General features: G+C 34.4%; 2 protein-coding genes across 2 annotated transcripts in view; one reads left to right on the top strand and one right to left on the bottom strand.

Moving 5' to 3' along the window:
- Positions 1-22155, bottom strand: part of LOC137641449 (MAM and LDL-receptor class A domain-containing protein 1-like) — a 287760-nt gene that overhangs the window by 175862 nt on the left and 89743 nt on the right. The window lies entirely within an intron of this gene.
- Positions 1-22155, top strand: part of LOC137640396 (MAM and LDL-receptor class A domain-containing protein 1-like) — a 64836-nt gene that overhangs the window by 6369 nt on the left and 36312 nt on the right. The window contains exons 4-9 of the mRNA XM_068372960.1: positions 488-692; positions 2718-2894; positions 3395-3551; positions 4016-4200; positions 10352-10436; positions 12490-12660. Of these exons, the coding sequence (XP_068229061.1) occupies positions 488-692; positions 2718-2894; positions 3395-3551; positions 4016-4200; positions 10352-10436; positions 12490-12660 (980 nt within the window). The remainder of the gene's footprint in view (positions 1-487; positions 693-2717; positions 2895-3394; positions 3552-4015; positions 4201-10351; positions 10437-12489; positions 12661-22155) is intronic.

A 22155-nucleotide genomic window follows, 5' to 3' on the forward strand; every position in this document is an offset into this window, starting at 1 on the left:
ATGGTAATAGTTTCCTCTTTTCAAAAGTAGAAATCTGAGAGTGATCAAATTGAAATTCAGAAATTGTTTTGAACATCAACTGGTGAAGTTCATTAGTCATGTGGAGGGGTGAGAGGGCCATGTCATCCTGATGGAAGGGTCCCTTCCATCAAGACGACATGGCCTGAGCCCAAAAAATAGTCTATTCACCTATTCATCAAGCTTTTTTTTTTAATATTGAAAGAGGAATGTTAATTTAAAAAGATACAGTTTGTTAGTTTCTTTAAAGCTATCAGGCAAGACCCCTGAAGATAGCAATACAGTAGTACCACTCCGAGGAGCTCTATTGCCACTGAAATATATAGGTTTTCCATATGATTGGAATATTTTTCATTACTGAAGATGATCTTGGGAATATTTTTTTTTCAGTTTGTCATCCATACCTCCCTTTCAACTTTGGTTATCATAGTATGTTAATGATTGTGTCATTACCACTTATTCGTCACAGGTACTCGATTTCTGGATTGAGCCCAAATAGGATCCGAGTGTTACTTCATCCTATGCCAGCCGATATGAAGAGCGATGATGATGTGGCTGACATGATGATTGATTACGATGGCAGTGGTGATGTTGTTCTTTGGGAGGCACGGGATATGACCATGGGAACTTGGAAGGAAGGACAAGTTGTTTATACTTTTGATGCCCCACATGCAGTAAGTTAAAATTGGAGCATATACATTTTGTTTATTCATGTATTGCCCTTTTTCATAGAGTAGACTTGATTGTTTAAATTGGCAGGATTTTTTTTTACCAATTTCTCCACCTTTCCTTGGAAAAGAAGCTTTGGTGATGCTACAGTATTCATTCCTCTCATAGATACGAATGTCTGTTTTACAGATACAGTATCAATTCCATGCATTCCTTAGACTAAACAAAACCCTTGATCTACAGTATTAAAAATCTTGTTTGATGGTGTTTGTTTCTTTTTTCAATACATGGTTGTACAGTTTTCTAATTTTTCTCTGGTTTGAGTGTGATTTAGATCATTTGACTTTTCCTGTCCATCTGGGGAGTAACTAATCTATCCCCATTTTTACCATGGCTATAGTCCCATTTAACCAACTTAGGACTTCATGCACGCCTTGGATAATGGTATATTACTGTAACAATATCTATAGTTATTTCTTTAGTTATTATTTGTATCCACATTTCATGGCTGCACATTTTTTGTGTAAAAATTTTACGTTGTCAATTTTTTATGGTGATATTTTTTTTCTACTGTTCTATGGATTTAAATCTTGGTAAACGTTAATGTGCTCTAAGATAGTTGGGGTAAGAGTGTTTCAAAAGACATAGCAACGTCAAGATTACGAAGCTTAGTATAAAATAGGCAAGAGCAGAGTAGAATAAAAAGGGACTGAGAATGAAGTTCAATGAGAAGTTTCAATCATAGACAATGATTGAATTCTTTGGAAAGAGCCAACTAGATTGCCTTGACAAGGCAGCATGCAGATACCAATATGTGTAAGAAGCAAGGTTTCTATATTGTAGGCTCTTTAGATTTGTAGTTTTTACTTATACATCTCTGCCTTTTGATTGCCTGCCTAATTCCTTTATGGCATTGGATCAGAATGCTTATAACAGTTAGGTAAATAGCATAGTATGTATAGGGGAGTTCAATACAAAGCTGATGTACTGTGCCTTTTTTGTGGATTGAAAATGTACAAAAATCTATTGTAATTTAGAAAATATTGATATCATTTCCCTGACTGGCTAGAAATATGGCGTAACTAAATTGTTATCATTATGGGTTCACCCTGTTGGATTGGACAAAAAATAAGGACTCAGAGGATACATTTTGTCTGGAAGCAAAGACTTTACTACCTTGAATTCTTCCGTTTTACAAGAGCTTATGGTGCCATACCTGATGACTGCCATTGCTAATTTTTTTACACCCAAAGTGTATTTTTTGTAAAATTAAATATCCAAACAATTATGCTCAGATATTCTAATAACGTTATAGATTATCATAATGATGGTATCATATAAAGTATTAGCTCCCATCAAGGTACTAGCTTCTATGTTAGCTCATGCAATCCTAATTGATTCTTTCATTTAGGAATTGTTGGTTGGTTAGGGGTACGTAAGGAGAGAGGGGAATGGCGTGGCCTTAATTACTTAGTGCTAGAATTTTCAAGTTTTTAAGGGCATTTCTTTATCAAAGGGAAAGGATATAAGAAAAATAAAAATTTTACGGGGGTCATTCAAACATATTTTCTAAAGAAGAAACAATGTTATTATAGAAATAGGAAATTTTATTATCTTTTTATTTACTATTTCTTACATGCGTAGATTTCTATCAAAATATGTTGATCTACCTTTTCAGTTACGTTATATGTGAGATGGTTAGCAATTTTACATATTGTATATTTCTTTCTTTAAGCTGCAGGAATTCATGGGATTTTTTTGTATTATCAATCAGATAAATATAACAAACTTTCATCATCATTAAGTATGTACTAGTACAGTATACTGTATTAGTATGATAATTAAAATACTAATGTGAACTTCACACAATATACCAATTTAATGAAGTGTTGAAAGTACAGTATTCATTGGTATGAAGTGTAGTTTTAATTGAAAAATACAGTTTTTTTCTCAGAATCTGATGCAGTATTACATTTCCTAGTGACCTTAATAAAAGATGCTATAAAAGTTGATATGGTTTGCTCTTTCAGGTAATATTTGAGGGTATCCCTGTAGACGCTAATGACCTAAGCAGGAGATTCCGAGGTTATATTGCTCTTGATGAGCTAGCTTTTGCGGAATCTGCTATGTGTGGGGCATTTTGCACTTTTGAAGGGGGCACCTGTGGCTGGACCCAAGATGAAATGGATGACTTTGAATGGTCACAGGTGAGTTTCCATTTATTTCATGCTTTCTCCAGTCATTTTATAAAGCTGTTCTGTATGTCCTTTTTTTTTTTATTGACCTAATGTAAAAAAATTTGTTCCCTTTCTGAAGAGAGTTGATCATAAAAAAATGTCTTCGATTTTAAAAAATGGCACATACCAATGTCTGTGAACAGTTGCAAAATATTGAATATATCGCGAAGAAGGGGATCTAAAGATTTCTAATTTGCCAACTCCTTCACAAAATTTTGTTAAAGCTTCTACTTTCATAGCTACTGTATACAGTATAAAAAAGAAACTGGAAATCCCAACATTTTCAGTTACTAAGAGTTAAGGCTGTGCTGAAAGTTCCTTCATTAGATTTTCTTGTTACCATATTTGTTAGTCTTGTTTTGATTCATAGCACCTGTCCTGTTGATTGATATCAAATAATTCAGTTTTTCACACTTCCTTTCTGTATTTAATTACGCCTCTGTCTTGATACCGTATCCTAATGCTTACAGAGCCGTGGTAGTTTAAACCCATCCACTGGACCACCCAGAGATCGTTCTTCATTTGCAAACAATGGAATGATGGGTGGATATGCTTTTATTGACTCAAGCTATCCCAGAAGACCTGGAGACAGGGCACGGCTGATGAGCCAGGAGTTCCAAGGGACCAGTAAGTAATACTATTTTGTAGTGTATACTCATATATACTATGCAACAATACATACACATAAAAACCCTCATATAAATAACAATAATGCAGTATATGTGTATATAGTATGTGCATCTACAAATATAGTTGTGTATGTATGATTGTACTGATCAAAAAGATTAATATAAAACATACATACACAATATGAGGGCACATAATTTAAGATGGCAAACAGGTGTTACTTAGTTCTGGCTTAGTTCAATAGAATAGAATTTATGAAGAAATCTGCAAGCTTGTTAAATAGAATTTGAATGATTCCACTTAATTGCTTCTTCTACTGAGAGATAAGTACGAAAGGATAGATTTAAGTATTGAGGTCAAGTTGTTTGGATAATCATCACTGTAGATGTGGTGTATTTAAGGAACAGCTGGAGTGATTTGCATGAACTTCATAAAAGAAAACTTTATTTCTCCATTCATTCTAGATCCAGACAGTCCACTCTGCATGCGCTTCTGGACCCACATGTATGGAAATGGAATAGGATCACTGCGAGTCATTATTTACGACGTCAATAGCAAAGAGGATGAAGTTATTTGGAGTATAACTGGGGAGGCTGGTAATGCCTGGTACCAAGGACAGGTGCCCATTGCATCACCCACACCCTTCAAGGTACCACCAAACTCAGTTGAACTTCCAAACTTCAAGGTACAGTTATCTTGCAGGTCATCCTATCTTCCCTGCATCTGAGAAAGAGAATTTAGTTCATATTACTGTAGTTTAGCTTTCAACAGAGCTTTAGACCAGACCATGTAAGCAGCAACTTTAGTGAAACCTTTAATGCAGAAAAAAATTTCTTTTCACATTTAATTCACTTCACATTTTGATTTGTTATCACTTTTATCATATATTTTGTACTTAAGAGCTTAATATTGTAGTGTTTAATTTTTCATGCCAAAGCATGTTTTTATTAGCTTAACCATGTCCCATTTTTCATGTCACACATTCTCATTAGTATTTTCTTTACTTGGATGCAGGTAATTTAGTGTCTGTATGATAACTGTACTGTTAACTGCATGTTATTTTACATTTAATTTTATCTTTGTGACTATAAAATTTAAGTAAAGTAGTTATGTCTTGTTTATATAAATTCCCTTGAGTTTCATTGTTGGTCAGATAATGATATTTCTGTGATCATTGCGTGACCATGTGAAATCTAGGTGCATGTTGTATGACATAAGTTTTCTTAGGATGTGCAGTACATTCTGTAACACAGCTGCAGGGAATTAAATAGACTATATGCATTGAAAGCTGTCAAGTGTGTTGTGTTGCTGAAATATGCATTTTCATGAACAAAGCTTATAGAAATCAATTGATGCATCTTCAATATTGTGAATTGTACAAAACTGTATAATTTAAACAATCTTTGAAGGGCGTTCAGTCCCTCTTAATGAGTTTGGATGGTTCATAATGTGCAAGTTTTAGTACTTTCAGGAAAGTAATAGCATTTTATATTTTATCTTTGATGTATTTTCGTGCATTTTTTCTGTTGATAAGCAGCATCAGGGGTTTGATAAAGTATGCAAATTGAGAGATGATATCATTACATATGTGACTGCTTGAGTTTTTCTCATGAAAGATTTAAATTCTTAAGCCATTGAAGTTTATAAATTTGTATTTACAAAATTCCGTTTTTGCATACTTTTCCAACCATTGTACAGTAATTTGTTCTCTCCTAAAAGAAAATTACACTCAAAGATTTTATCAGAACTTTGTTATTAGTGTTCTTGATAAAAGTGTTGAGCTTGTGTACAGAATTTATTATGCCATTTGCATTTTTCTGAACTTTATATTGTTAAGGTTTTTCATAATTCCACAAAATACTGTCTTTGTAGACACATAAACATTAATTATTGATAAAACACGGTAAGAATGCATAGTTTATATGTTCCTTGAAAGGTAGAGCATAAATTTTGCCAGGTTTCATCCTTTCTTTGAAGGGAAAATTAGTTCATTGTAGCTGAAGGGATTGGGCTCATGATACCAATAGAGTCTTCAGCCAGTATTTCTTTAATGTCAGATTTCATCTCAAGTTTGTATCCAAAATGAATTGTAAGAATTAAATGATTTCTTTTATGTTGGTAATTCCTTAATAGATTATCTGACTAGGAATGGTATTCTGAATTGGTTTTGAAGAAAAATTTCAAGGAATGATTAATTCGTTTAAAACTGATTAAGTACAAAGCAATTGAAGAAAATTTCTGACGGTAAGCAATTCATTTAAAACTAATTAAGTAAAAAGTAATTTACTTGGCTCAATAAGGCAATATACTTTATTCAGATGTGGTTGCAATGATGGAATCTCACATGCATGCCCTTAAAGTATGCCGTGCATGTTAAATTGAACCAGTCTTGTCAAAGTAATTGTTAAAGTTTGTTGTCTTAATGATACTTTTGCGAGTAACAAGTTACTGTACTGGCACTCAAAAGATATCATTTAGAAGATTTCTTAACTAATTATATCAACTATAAACTATATTTTGAAAGTTTACTGAATGTTGAGGATAATAGGGAGGCAGATATAATTGCTGTTGCAGGTGTTGAGGTGCCAGTGATGGGAGATGAGAATGAGAGAGAGATTACAATAGATGAAGTGAGGAGAGCATGAGATGAAACGAGAGTAGGAAAAGCGTCTGGTATGGATGGTGTGAGAGCTGAGATGTTGAAGGAAAGGGGTGTGACTGTAATTGAATGGTTGGTGAGATGGTACCAGTAGATTGGGTTTGTGCATGTATTGTAGCATTATATAAGGGTAAGGGAGATGTGCATGAGTGTTGTAATTCAAGAGGTATTAGTTTGTTAAGCGTAGTTGGAAAAGTGTATGGTAGAGTAATGATTAATAGGATCAAGGATAAAACAGAGAATGCAATCTTAGAAGTACAGGGTGGTTTTAGAAGAAGTAGGGGTTGTATGAATCAGATTTTTACAGTAAGGCAGATATGCGAGAAATATTTAGCAAAAGGTAAGGAGGTGTATGTTGCGTTTATGGATCTGGAGAAAGCGTATGATAGAGTTGATAGGGAAGCAATGTGGAATGTGATGAGGTTATATGGAGTTGGTGGAAGGTTGTTGCAAGCAGTGAAAAGTTTCTACTAAGGTAGTAAAGCATGTGTTAGGATAGGAAATGAAGTGAGTGATTGGTTTCTGGTGAGAGTGGGGCTGAGACAGGGATGTGTGATGTCGCCGTGGTTGTTCAAAGGCCGATTCACATGACCCGTTTTCTTTCCGACAGGCTGGCCGTCGGTTAACCGGCGTCTAGCTTTCTTGCGTGTATTCAAAAGCAACTGTTCACACGACCCGTTAGGCTGACGGCGGCCCTCGGACGTCAGCCGTCCGAGTCGGCTCGGCTTCCTTTCCAAGAAACCTCGTCCGGTTTGACGGACGTTAGCAACCCGTCCCAACCAATGGGTGGATGATGTTTTGTGTGAACGAGGACCTGTATCGTTCCCGTTCGTTTCGTGGCATAAAACCCCGACTTTTCCTCATAGTATAGAGTCATAGAAATTAGTTAGTTTGTTGTTGACACCATGTATTAGAGGTTAATTGAACTTTTGCAAGGGTATGAGGAGATGTTTGACATGGCAAACAAGATGGAAATAATTTACATAAATAAAAGATATGGACAATGACTGGAGAGGCATTAAATAAAACAGTTGAGTTTATCGCAGTTTTAATATTCTTGGCATGGTGTATAAAGCATTATGAAGTTGCATAACTTATTTTATCAACACAGTTATCAACCAACATCTTATAGTGTCAAAATTATCGTAATTTACTCGGTCCTAACGTGATAGAGTCTTGAGTAAACAATAAAAACCGCGCGCTGGTGAACGGATACGGAACTCCTCGTGTGAATGTAAAACATTTCAACGGCGGTTAGCCACCACCCAGCCTGTCGGAAAGAAAACGGGTCGTGTGAATCGGCCTTAACTTGTATGTTGATGGAGTGGTGAGAGAGGTAAATGCTTGAGTGCTTGGACGAGGATTAAAACTGGTAGACGAGAATGACCATGAATGGGAGGTAAATCAGTTGTTGTTTGCGGATGATACTGTACTGGTTGCAGACACAGAAGAGAAGCTTGGCCGATTAGTGACAGAATTTGGAAGAGTGTGTGATAGAAGGAAGTTGAGAGTTAATGTGGGTAAGAGTAAGGTTATGGGATGTACGAGAAGGGAAGGTGATGCAAGGTTGAATGTCATGTTGAATGGAGAGTTACTTGAGGAGGTGGATCAGTTTAAGTACTTGGGGTCTGTTGTTGCAGCAAATGGTAGAGTGGAAGCACATGTACGTCAGAGAGTGAATGAAGGTTGCAAAGTGTTGGGGGCAGTTAAGGGAGTGGTAAAAAATAGAGAGTTGGGCATGAATGTAAAGAGAGTTCTATATGAGAAAGTGATTGTACCAACTGTGATGTATGGATCGGAGTTGTGGGGAATGAAAGTGACGGAGAGACAGAAATTAAATGTGTTTGAGATGAAGTGCCTAAGGAGTATGGCTGGTGTATCTTGAGTAGATAGGGTTAGGAACGAAGTGGTGAGGGTGAGAACTGGTGTAAGAAATGAGTTAGCAGCTAGAGTGGATATGAATGTGTTGAGGTGGTTTGGCCATCTTGAGAGAATGGAAAATGGCTGTCTGCTAAAGAAGGTGATGAATGCAAGAGTTGATGGGAGAAGTACAAGAGGAAGGCCAAGGTATGGGTGGATGGATGGAGTGAAGGAAGCTCTGGGTGATAAGAGGATAGATGTGAGAGAGGCAAGAGAGCGTGCTAGAAATAGGAAGGAATGGCGAGCGATTGTGACGCAGTTCCGTTAGGCCCTGGTGTTTCTTCCGATGCCTTAGATGACTGCGGAGGTAGCAGCAGTAGGGGATTCAGCATTATGAAGCTTCATCTGTGGTGGATAATGTGGGAGGGTGGGCTGTGGCACCCTAGCAGTACCAGCTAAACTCGGTTGAGTCCCTTGTTAGGCTGGGAGGAATGTAGAGAGTAGAGGGCCCCTAGTTTGTTTTTGTTTCATTTGTTGATGTTGGCTACCCCCCAAAATTGGGGGAAGTGATTTGGTTTATGTATGTATAAACAAATAACTGTATTCTTTGATATTAGGAAGAATTATAGTTTGTACTTACATTTTGACTGAGTTCAAGTATTTCTCAAATTTTGTAATTTGTATATATATATATATATATATATATATATATATATATATATATATATATATATATATATATATATATATATATATATATATATATATATATATATATATATATATATATATATATATATATATATATATATATATATATATATATATATATATATATATATATTATGTTGATGGAGTGGTGAGAGAGGTGAATGCTCGAGTGCTTGGATGAGGATTAAAACTGGTAGACGAGAATGACCATGAATGGGAGGTAAATCAGTTGTTGTTTGCGGATGATACTGTACTGGTTGCAGACACAGAAGAGAAGCTTGACCGACTAGTGACAGAATTTGGAAGGGTGTGTGAGAGAAGGAAGTTGAGAGTTAATGTGGGGAAGAGTAAGGTTATGAGATGTACGAGAAGGGAAGGTGGTGCAAGGTTGAATGTCATGTTGAATGGAGAGTTACTTGAGGAGGTGGATCAGTTTAAGTACTTGGGGTGTGTTGTTGCAGCAAATAGTGGAGTGGAAGCAGATGTACGTCAGAGAGTGAATGAAGGTTGCAAAGTGTTGGGGCCAGTTAAGGGAGTAGTAAAGAATAGAGGGTTGGGCATGAATGTAAAGAGAGTTCTATATGAGAAAGTGATTGTACCAACTGTGATGTATGGATCGGAGTTGTGGGGAATGAAAGTGACGGAGAGACAGAAATTAAATGTGTTTGAGATGAAGTGCCTAAGGAGTATGGCTGGTTTATCTCGAGTAGATAGGGTTAGGAACGAAGTGGTGAGAGTGAGAACGGGTGTAAGAAATGAGTTAGCAGCTAGAGTGGATATGAATGTGTTGAGGTGGTTTGGCCATGTTGAGAGAATGGAAAATGGCTGTCTGCTAAAGAAGGTGATGAATGCAAGAGTTGATGGGAGAAGTACAAGAGGAAGGCCAAGGTTTGGGTGGATGGATGGAGTGAAGAAAGCTGTGGGTGATAGGAGGATAGATGTGAGAGAGGCAAGAGAGCGTGCTAGAAATAGGAATGAATGGCGAGCGATTGTGACGCAGTTCCGGCAGGCCCTGCTGCTTCCTCCGGTGCCTTAGCTGACCACGGAGGTAGCAGCAGTAGGGGAGTCAGCATTATGAAGCTTCATCTGTGGTGGATAACGGGGGAGGGTGGGCTGTGGCACCCTAGCAGTACCAGCTGAACTTGGTTGAGTCCATTGTCAGGCTGGGAGGAATGTAGAGAGTAGAAGGTCCCCTTTTTGTTTTGTTTCATTTGTTGATGTCGGCTACCCCCCCAATTTAGTGCCTTGGTATATGTATGTATGTGTATATATATATATATATATATATATATATATATATATATATATATATATATATATATATATATATATATATATATATATATATGTATTTATTTATTTATTTATTTATTGAGTTATCTACATATATATTATTTATTCAACAAACATTGCCACAGTATTAGGAAAATTTTGAAATATGTGATTTTAAACTCATTAGATTGTTAAATGTGACTTAAAGCTATGTTGTACCAATGAATTTATTCGCTAAAGTCATCATGTCACTAGATGCAAGTGCCATTGAGCATGATTTGAGTTTCTTATATTCCAGATTGTTTTTGAAGGTGTCATTGGCAACAACAACTTAGGAGACATTGCAATCGATGACATATCTATTGTGCAAGGTGCTTGCCCAAGTAAGTTGATTTTAGTACGGTACAGTTATTTCAGAGTTACTGTTATGATACTTAGTTTATTGTCAGATTTAAAGAAACATATGAGCATGCAAGTTCATTTTCAATTAAGATACTATTGTAAGTCTTATGGTTACAGCATTGCCTGAAGCGTGGATTGTGGTAGGGGAGGGGGTGGGTAGTAGTTGGATGTAGAACGGCACCTCGTAGTATCGGGGGATATTGAGGAAGGGCAAGGGACCTCTGGTAGTGGTTCTAACACGCCCTAGTTACTATACCGACACCCTATAAGGGTGAGCAAGCTGGGTTTATTCCTGGCATTCCATGCAACTTTTTCTCTGGTATATTTAGCAGTATTTATACCTTACAAATGGTGCTATAAGGAGCATTTCACGGAGCGACACGGGTCCCTCTCCCAGAAATAGATTTTTCCTTTGTCAAAATCCCTTTTTTATGATTGGTTTGCTCATTGAAAGGCAACCAATAATTAGAAAACCTTAAGACAAAATATAGTATCTTAGCCCATGCTCATCATATACAGAATTTTAAACTTTTTTAGTGCTATATTCATTTTATGTTCATATTGCTTTCATCTCCAGAGGCTGGGTTATGTAAACGTTACCCTAAAATAGGAAAATTACTTGCTTTATTTCTTTCCATCATACTAATGCTTCTATACTCACTTGTCTTCATGTCTTCACAAATCACCGCACATTCTCCAACCACTTCCCCTTACACTGGCATACTCCCCAACCACTCCCCCCTCTCTCTCTCTCTCTCTCTCTCTCTCTCTCTCTCTCTGTATATATATATATATATATATATATATATATATATATATATATATATATATATGTATGTATATATATATATATATATATATATATATATATATATATATATATATATATATATATATATATATATATATATATATATATATATATATATATATATATATATATATATATATATATATATATACCTACATTATATACTGTATGAGTTGGTGTAGCTCTGAAATTATTCTTCTCTCTCTATTTGCCTTTTCCTCCAAGAAATACCTCTTCACATAGTAAATTACTGCCTCAGCTTGGCTATGAAGTTGGTCATATGGCAATCTTGACGCAGAAAAACGGTCCATCATGAGAGTGCGTGTGTATCACAGATTGTATAGTGGCATATGAGTGGGGAGAACCCTGCTCGGATGACATGTTTAGGATAACGGGAAAGCCTTATCCAGTAAACATGCTTTGAAATTTGCCTCATTGGTGATTTGGAATAGAAGCTAGAATAATTTCAAATAAGATTTTGGAAATACACTAAAGAAAGAAATAAAGAAAAACAGAGATAGAGGGTATGTAGCTGGGGCAAGTTGGAGAATGAAGACAAGCCAGTGATCTGTGGAAATATGGTATAAGTGGGGGTATCTCTAAAACCAGGTGCTGTCTACTATTGGTCCTTTTTCATTGCTTTAAGTTCAGTTAAAATGAGACTATGGCATCCACTGACAAAAACATGGGGCTTATTTCGCATCGTTCTTTGGTCATAAAGTAAAAAAAAATAAATCCCTATCCTCTTTATTCCACAAGCATTTTAATAATCTGCAGTTTTAAACTATTACTGTTCTTAATAGTATGTTTATCTTGATTCCTCTTCAACGCATTTTCTTTCTCATAAAATTGCATGTTACCAAACAACAGAAATTTGATGTAAAAATCCCAGCTTATCATGATCATAAAGCTCTGATTTCTCTTTCTATGAAATTATTTATGTTATAAAGGACATTGTTGGAGAATTTGGATAAATTTTAATTTAAATTTTGGTAAAGGAAATTTTTTATTGGTGGTGGTGTAAAACCAAGTAGCTTGATTGAGTTTGTCATCAGAAAGGCTTAATGTGAATATTACTCATAACTAATATCATACCACAATAGGTTTCTCTATTATACTGGAAATTACTGTATTTCATTTTTAATTTTGTTCGTAATATCTTACACATCCGTTGTAACATTCTTTAGATGATACAATATAGTAATAATCATTATATTTTTCAGGTGCTCCTCAGGTTGCAGCTGGGAACAATGGCGATTGTACCTTTGAAGTAGATGAATGTGGTTGGTCCAATCCTGGCCCAAGAGAGCGTGTAGATGAAATGGACTGGGTTCGATCAGTGGCCGGGGACAACAGAGCTCCAGCCAGAGATCACACTATTGGAACTTCTCAAGGTGAGCGAAATGGAGCCTACCTCTAGATTTCTTCTATGCTTGTTGTAATTGTTTCTGTTCTTGCTTGTAATACTGATACTTTTATATATACTTGTTGGTTTGGTCTCTCACTTCTTATTTTCATATTTAATCTTGGTAACTTGTCAGTTCAATATTTTTAATTGTACTCAATCACAGTATACTCTTTTTAGGAAGACCTGCATCTTTCCCATTGGCACAGTAATTAACAGCTGATTCAAAGCTGATATTCTTATGTAAACTTTTAATGTTACTGTACTGTATTATTACTCTTTTACACCTACCATATGACATCATGGTATATTCTTGTTAGGAAAGCCTGTATCCTTCTCATCAGCACTATAATTAACAGCTGATTCAAAGCTTTTATTCTTATGTAAACTTTTACTGTTCTGTATTATTACTCTATGGTTACTTTAGAAAATTAATATCAAGTGATGATTTAAATTTTTGCATAATTTCCAGTGCAGGATCTCTGTGGTGTAACCGATGGCAACTTGCTAAATTAAAGGTTTGAGTCTTTTGTAGACAACTTTCTATTTTACAAATATCATCCTGCTTTCAAGGAAATACAAATAGACCTGGTAGTTAGAGGAAATCTTCTATCTACTAAGTTTTAAGGCAGTTACTCAGGTGAGTTCTTTGTTAGTCTTTAGCATGGTTGGAACCATTCCAGTATCCTTGATTCATTGCCTGAGGTCTATGCTATATTTATCCATACAGGATCGCTTTTCAGAAGTTACCCGTCGCTAGTGTTTAAAATGTCACGCGCTCTAATGATTAGGAAGTATAATGAGAATTAGAGTAAACCGAAATCTAGAGAAATGAAAAACACTGGTCTATGTGTATATGTGTGTGTTAGAGAGAGAGGAAGAATACCCTACTTGAAGGCTAAGGAGTAGAAAGAGAAAGTGATAGGCTTTAAAGTGATTGTCTAGAAATCTTTGGCAGACGGTAATAGTTTCATTGGTCTCACTCTGCCATTACCGAAATGCTAATTAGTAATCTTGCTGGAAAGTACAGTAACAACCTCATTGTATTAGGAATTAGAGGTTTTGATAGATATGGAAGTAGCTATGCAGGTCCAAAGGACTTTTATTATTATCTGATCTGAACAATGTTCATTTTGAGTTAATTAACACTATTGATAGGAAGTAAAATTTTTTTAGTGATTTCTGTATAAAGTGAGTTAATTGTTCTAGAAAATTAGTTCAATACTGGTAGCCAAAATGGACTGCATTACTATTTTGTCAATTACATGACATTTAGAAGGGAAAACAAGTGTTAAATAGAAAAGAATTTGTCTCAGAGAATGCATTGAGAGGAGGTAAACAGCCTGTTATGTGAGTTCTGTTTTTATTGTAGTGCATATTCCAATTTCATTTAAATCATGATAACTTTCATAAAAGGACTCGCAAATTGTAATATGATTGAATTCCCAGATGAAGGGGTCTTCATTTCTAAAAGCTACACTTATTCCTAGTTCTGGAGTACTTGACTGGTGGCTAAGGAGGAAAGGCAGTTAACAGTGCATATTTCTGTTATTTCATGGTTGAAAAATAAAGGCCTATGCAAAATATATTTATGAAAAGTTAAGGGCTGTTGGAAAGTTTGCCCGTGCTATCAAAAGATTGGAGCTTGACAAACTAACTGTGTAGGGATTTAATTTAGGACCTTCCTCAAAGATTAGAAGTCCTTTAGGGTGGTTTTCTGAGGTGAAATGGTCTATCAAATTCTTTACTGTATGACTCCATAGAATTCTCTTCCCCCTTCTTGATTTATTGTTTCCTGTTTTGACTGCTGTTAGTCCTAAACTCCAAAAGAAGTTCTTAGTTTTGATCATTGGGATGAAATCTCCTAAACCTATGCCAAGAGTATATCTTACTTAATTTCCATATCCAATTGCTTCTGTATTGTAAAGAACCAAGAGAGAAATTATGTTTGTTTTTATTGTGTAGCACATAATTTGTGGTTTGTTGTTTGTTGGGCATAGAGTTCAGAAGAGTCTAAACTTAATACAGTAGTTAACCCTGTTTACTGGTCAGTCATTTCATAAAATGTAATTTAAAATTTATGAGAAAAATTAAAAAAAGTACTAAAATCAGAAATTTTCTTACCTAAACTTAAAGTGATTCAGCCAATGAGTGGCATCGCAATTGTTTACAAGTTTGGGTGAAATTAATTGACCCCTTCGATCTTTGAATGTTATGATTCATGTACTGCAGCTGGAAGCCAATCTAGTTCTGATATCTCGAGTTGTTATAAGCTCAGCTTTTTACATATTAATTTTTCCAAAACATTTTTCAGCCTGTTGATTAATTGTGGAGAAAGCCCACAATAGCACTAATATGATTAAGAGTCTTTTAAGGATTTAGACAGACATTCCGTAGATGGAATTTTATATTACCTTTGCACTATACTTTACAATGTTTGATACCAAAAGATATTGATGCTACATACTGTACATTTCAAGCAAGCTAGCTGAGAAAAAGTATAGGAGAGTTTGAAAATGTTGAATGGAATTAAGAGGAGTGTGTGTATATTGTGTGATGTTAAAAGAAGTATACAGTATACTAGTCTTGTTTTACAAGGTTCGCCCTTGTGAAGAGTTTGTTCTGTGACTGTGATAGGTCTAAGGAGACACGTAATTCCTTGCTAATCTATGAGTGGCTTTTTAATACAGTATGTTTGTTATCTATTACTTACCGATTTTTTGTATATTATTTTCTTATTGGTAAACTCTTACCACGTATGCTTGTGATTTAACTTATGTGTTACCATTTTTTCAGATAATGAATTACCTATATAGGCCCTAAAAGGCCTAAATAACTTCATGCCTTTGAAATATATAAAAGATGGTATATGGTAATCTACCTTTTATATATATGTTAAATACACTCTGAATATTATCGTGTAATGGTATACAGTATTTTGGTGGTAATATGGAAATAGTTTAAACATGTTATAGATTATATTTTAGTTTATTAGTGGGTATTTTATTTGAGCAAGTATCTTCTATAAATGAATTTACTTCCTATTCATACACTATTTTCCTTAACCTCCACAAGCCAAGAACTGATATATTGCACTAGATATTTGTAGACTCCTCTTAAGCAAGGCAGGCTTGCTTAAGAGACAAATAAAAGTTAACTCAGATATTTAGACAAAAGCTAACCTTCTGAGGTAGAAGGATTTTCCCGAAGATATTAACAATTGTCAAACTTCAAGTGTTTTGGTGTTGAATTTCAACCATTTTTTTAATGCAATGTTGCAAATATGAGTTTACTAGTGGTGAACACTTAATACACGTGAGTAAAGATGTGAAGTTTAAAATATTTTATTTTAGATTTTTACATCTAAACTTAATCAAAGGTATTTATATATATAGTTTCATAGTGCTAAATCGATATTAAGACCAATGTAAAGTAAAACCTTGCCTTGAATCGTTCATTTGTTCCAAGAGATTATACTTGAGTCAATTTTCTGCATAGGTCGGATTTTCACTCACATGTTTGGCTACCACTGGTGCTAGAAAAGGAATGAGGGAAGAAGCGTGGGTAGTGGTAGGGGTTGGGGGAGGGGGTAGTCGTAGTAGCGGGCAGTAGTTGGATGTAGAACAGCACCTCGTAGTATCGGGGAATATTGAGGAAGGAGAGGTCTAATTGGTAAGGGACCTCGGGTAGTGGTTCTAACACGCCCCAGTTATTATACCGACACCCCATAATAGTGAGTGAGCTGGGTTTATTCCTGGCATTCCATGCAACTTTTTCTCTGGTATATTTAGCAGTATTTATATCCTAGAAATGGTAATAAGGAGTATTTCATGGAGCGACACAGGTCGAGCACAGAAATGGGACTTTTTTGTTCCCTGTAGATGCTCTGCACATGAAAAGTACTTACAACCTTCTATCATTTTATAGAAACCAGATACTTACATTGATAGGTTTCCATGTAAAGAATAGTACTTACTTGTTATTTTATGAATCAGAGACTAACGTAAAGTAGGAAATAATGACATATGTCGGATTTTATATTTGTATTTGATATTTAAGGAGAGCGACAAAACGGAACCGATGTGTTGAACCAACATAAAGATCGGTATTACTATATAGCTTATTCTCCCTGGTAAATTACTGTAAAGTATAAATGGAATTCTCAAAGTATCTGTCAAATGGAATAATAAAATATCTCCTTGTCATTGGTTATTAAAAAAAAAATTATTTGTCTATTTTCATATAGATATTAGATAAAAGTGCCATTAAACCTTATATTCTTGCACAAATACTATAAGTTGTTCAAAAATAGTTTTTAGGGAGAATTATATAAATGGCCCAGTGCCACAAACTAGTCTATGTCTGTCAATATTCAGGACAGATATTTTCTTTGCCCTATATATTTTTCATAAAGATTCTTTTTATTATTTTTAATATTCAATTTTTCTCATTACTTTAATATTAGTTGTCTAACCCTTAAACCACATAGAAAGCATCCTGGATAAGTTATCAGGGCCCAAAAAGCTGATTTTACATGAGATGTTCATTTTAAAATTTTGGTTATTTTACCATGAACAGATTCAACATTTCTAAGGTTGATTAGACTTTGGACTTGAAATCTGGAAATTACTCATTTTTTTCAGTGCACATTTTTTTATATTCATGTTTTGCATTTATGTCATTTTGACTGGGTTCTGGTATGCATATGTACTTGCCTGTATAGGGTGAGCAACTCTTGTTCCAATATGCCTGTGCAGTTGTAATTTACTTATGCTTGGTAATTTTTTTGCCGTTCTTGAAGTGTGCTGAGACCATTTCTGTCTCACAATGTTGAATGAGTTTTCAACATGCTCTGCTGTCAAAAGTTTTTAAAGGAAAGAGGTCATAGTATATACAACATGTCATTTACTCAGACTGCAGTTATTGTATCACTAAATTTGTCATGGATGTATAAAAGACTATCAGCATTAAAAGTCACAATCTGTGGGTGACCACCTTGATAAGAGGTAAGAAGTTTGTTTATCAATTTTTCTTTTCAGATTAGGCTTAATATGTGTGAAGAGGTTTTAATATTTTTAGAAAGGAAATTAGTCAGATCCTTTTTTATGTTATTAGATATAGGAATAAACAACCAATATTGCAGAATTTCTCTTCCGAAAACAATACTAATATAAAGCATATTGACAACATACTAAACTTCCTTTCTACAACTAACCTGACAATGAGTAAGCTTCGCAAGAGGATGAAAGCCAAGCGTTAATACTTTTTCACTGTTTCCAGAGATAGTGAGTAATGTAACTCATTTCCCGGTTTATTTGGCTCAAGTGTAACATGTAATGGCATAAGCACATACAAACAACCTTAACATAATGAGTAATAACAATAAAGAGCTAAACTCATAAATGGAACACTTGTGTAATACTGTAGTCGTACAGTAGATGCAAGATGTCATATCAATTATTAGTTTCTTTGTTTGTATAATTGAACTTGTTTTACATCCTTTCACTGTATAGTTTGATTTTACTTACCCTTGTATTTGTATGCTATATTTTAATGCTTTAGTATCATCTCCCCTCTAAAGAGACAATTGTGGTCGTGCGCTAGAAAGAATTTATTTGCTGTTCTGTACCATTACAGTAAAAAAAAGAAAAAAAATAAGTACCATTACTGTAAAACTAAAAAAAAAAATAAGAGGGCTTGACAGCAGATCATATGGCAAAAACACAAATCTGAACTTGCAAGTTTCTCATGTAGAGTGTGAACAAACAAATTACAAATTACTGTAACTAGGGCTGTTAATAGCCAAATACTGTATCCACCTGTTCTTTCCATGTTTCAATCTTGGAATTTTATGGATGCAATTTGTCCTCTAAGGTCATTGAATGGTTATTTCTCTCTCTATTTTTTCACTCTTAATTTTGTTTTTGTTTTTACAAATGGGTTCTTAACTTCTTTTTTCATTCCTTTTGCATTTAAAAATTGTTTTTCTTTACAAACGACTACATCTTGAGAATGGCTAGCCACTTACTTTTTAGAAGAAAAACTTAATTTACTGTATGAAAGGAACCAAGCGTGAATAAAAATATCTTTCCATTTTCAGACAATAGAATATGCTATTTTAGGCAAATTTCATGTGGCACCCTGTGAAAAAAATGCTGCCATTTTGTTAAATTTTTTATTATCCCTTAGATGTGTTTTATTTTTAAATTCCATATTATCTCACAGCCTTATTGTTATTGTTTTTTCCACTACATCTCTGGCACATATGTATGTTTAGCATACTTGTTGGTTTGTATCATTAGTTGATACCTTGTTTTTTTTCTTGGGTGTTAAAGGTTAATAAAAGTAGGTTGAAAATGGACACTTTAAGTGAAATTACATTTTCGGTAGCCTTGCTGCTCATACCGACTTTTCTTTTGCTAATCTTATTGCCTTTAGAGTTTTATGATTTTACAGGAATTGCCATAACTTCATTACAGATAATCTTTTTATATTTTGCCCTTTTTATTATTTAACTGCTGATTTATTACCAACATTTTCAAATAAAATTTCATAATTAGATGTCAAGCTAATGCTTCCAGAATTTTAACTAACTACAGTACTAATAACTGTACATCTTCACTTTTAATTTCATGTTATCATGGGTATAAATTTGTACTTTACTTAACAGTAACTATCTAACATATTATGGTTATAGTTTGCAGTGTTGAGGTAAATTATATTTTGTAAATGCAGTTATGCTTATAACCTTCAGCAGTATAATTGCTAGGGTAGAATGCTTTTGCTATGGGAAATACTAAATTATGTAGTTGCCTTGTTGAAATCACAGGTCTAGTCCTGCACAGTTTTGTTTGCAATATGAGAACTGTAAAGAAAACATAACGCACAACTGAATGACTCGACTCTTACTTCTTCAATTTAGCCGTCTAATTACGACACTTCTTAAGGAAAGTTCAGACTACAGCATGCAGGTAACTTCTATGGCATACTATAAGGAGTCCCTTTGACCTCTGGCTGCCTTGCTTTTATTCCCTTCACTCTCCACATGAAGCTAACTATTGTAATAGCTTTTTTTTTTGTTTTCTCCAATGCTTGCCCTCTCATTTAGCTGAAATACTTTAGATCAGACTTTTGGAAGTTGAATTCTCATTCGGTGATCTGGTTAGTCTTCTTTATGAGAGTAAAAATAAGAGTAATAATAATGATAATGATAATAATAGTGATAATAATCCAACTAAGACAATCAACTGAACTAACGGGTTTCTCCCGATAACATAGGGACACCACTGCAAGACGTAGCTGCACAAGACCCTGGCAAGTGATTCACACCAGTTTCACAGTTGAAGCACTTGCATGTCTATTGCTCATCACTTTGCACTGATCCTATTTTCTTCAGATCAAGGTAGTTTGATGTTTGTATTATTAATTTTAGATATTTTATCTGGTTATTGAAGGAATATTTTGATGTTATATAGGAATTAGAACTGACTTGCTTCTAGGAAGTTGAGTAAAAACTTAAAAAACAAAGCTTTTTGATTAAACAGACACGTTGAGGAACAACACATCCTTTTTATAGGTAGGTGGATGAACAGGTATAACAGAGAAGGGCAGATATTATACTGTAATATGTAATCTTTACATACAGTTCTGACATTTTTATTATGAAAGTATAATAATAAAATTAATATTTAACATTATATTTTTTTATTGATGAGTGGCTTTTCAGTTCATATCAAAGAAGGGATTCATTTTCCTTGTTTACCTTCAAGAAAAAAAAAAAACAGTTCCAACATTGTAATAAAAGTCATCCTGTTCCATAAAAGTGAGCACAGCTTTAGAGAAAATAGGTAGGACATGACTGAATCTTCACCCGAAGGGGATATTTCAGAAATGTGTTAGATATTTTACAGTGTAAAGGGAAAATTTTAATTCAAAATATCCTTTTTGGCCTACCAAAGATTCCAGAACCTAAACAAATGCACACCAGTCTCAATGGATATACAAGATTAAGTACAGTAGTGCTATACTGTAAGGAGCAATAAAGATTAAAATTACTGATAGTCACAAGTTAGATAGCAATTACTTAGGAGGCTAGAAACCAAGAGGTATGGCAAATGAAATCACAAAAAAAATGTACAGCACTTGAGTAAACCACTTCATCTCCCTCATAACCCCCACACATATATTGCTAAGTAGCATTGCATCTTGACTTCTCTCAGTAATGCACAGCTAAATAGCACGTACTCCTGCCCATGTTGACTAAATCAGTTTTGGTAAGTACAGTACAGTTATAGGTTAACCAAATTTGCCTTGGTCCATGTATTCTGTTATTAGAGTAATCTACTAACTAGAGGCCCATTATTGGTAGAGTTTACTATACAGTATTCAGGTTGTTCAGAAGTTTGTGTAAAAACCAGTAATAAATGAAAGGTTCTTTCATACACAAGATCTGGCCATCCTTCTGTATGGCTACAAAATCATTCAACAGTAAAATTGATTGTAATATCAATGCAAACTGATAATGAATGGAGGGCAAACTGCCTACCTACTCTAGTGCCATAAGGTTAGTTTTAACAGTCTTTGAAATTACAGCTCAGTTCTTTATACCTGACTGTTTTATATTTGTTGTAAAACAAATACATTTGTAAAATATTTTTTGTGTACATATAATCTTAAATATTTTTTTCCTGTAATTGATTATACAGTACAGTATTAAAGTACTGTATGTGTACTTTATTTTATCTAACAGAAGACATTTATGACACATAGTTTGTATGTACTTGTTATGAATAAAGTGTCAAATTTACCACATCGATATCCAAAACATGTTGTGAAATTAGAGAGAGAGAGAGAGAGAGAGAGAGAGAGAGAGAGAGAGAGAGAGAGAGAGAGAGAGAGAGAGAGAGAGAGAGATTGGCTTCACATTATTTAAAATATGTCACATACACAAGTACAGTATTGTATTGAGATGGCAATAGGTTCATTGAATACATTTTATACATGTTTCTCTATGCATTGGGTTGCTTCCATAACCTTTTCCTGCACTGACAAGAGTGTGCTCTCATGCTCTTTCATTTGGTACATTTTCAAATGTTTGGAAATCATTAATTAGATATTTTGAGTGTATTTTAACCAAAATTCAAGCTGAGAAAAGTCTGCTTCTGATAATGGTTAATGTACATTATTCTCTAGTTTCAACGGTTTGATAAGTTGATGCCTTATTTCATAGTTTTAATTTGTTATCCAAAACTGATATAATACCAAATGTATTTGATAAGATAAAGGTAGGCATAGTGTGAGTTGTCCAATTGCATCTATCCTTTCCTTTTTGTCTTTTCCCAATACAATTCTCATGGTACAATGGTTAGGTGTTTCCTACCAGGTTTAAAGAAATTCAGTTTTTAATGGAATATATAAAAGTTATTCCATATTTCTATTTTGGAACATATTGCTGAAAAAAATTAATTGGAGTAAAATTTTTGTA

Source organism: Palaemon carinicauda, chromosome 5 (assembly GCF_036898095.1).
Source record: "Palaemon carinicauda isolate YSFRI2023 chromosome 5, ASM3689809v2, whole genome shotgun sequence".
Taxonomy (NCBI): domain Eukaryota; kingdom Metazoa; phylum Arthropoda; class Malacostraca; order Decapoda; family Palaemonidae; genus Palaemon; species Palaemon carinicauda.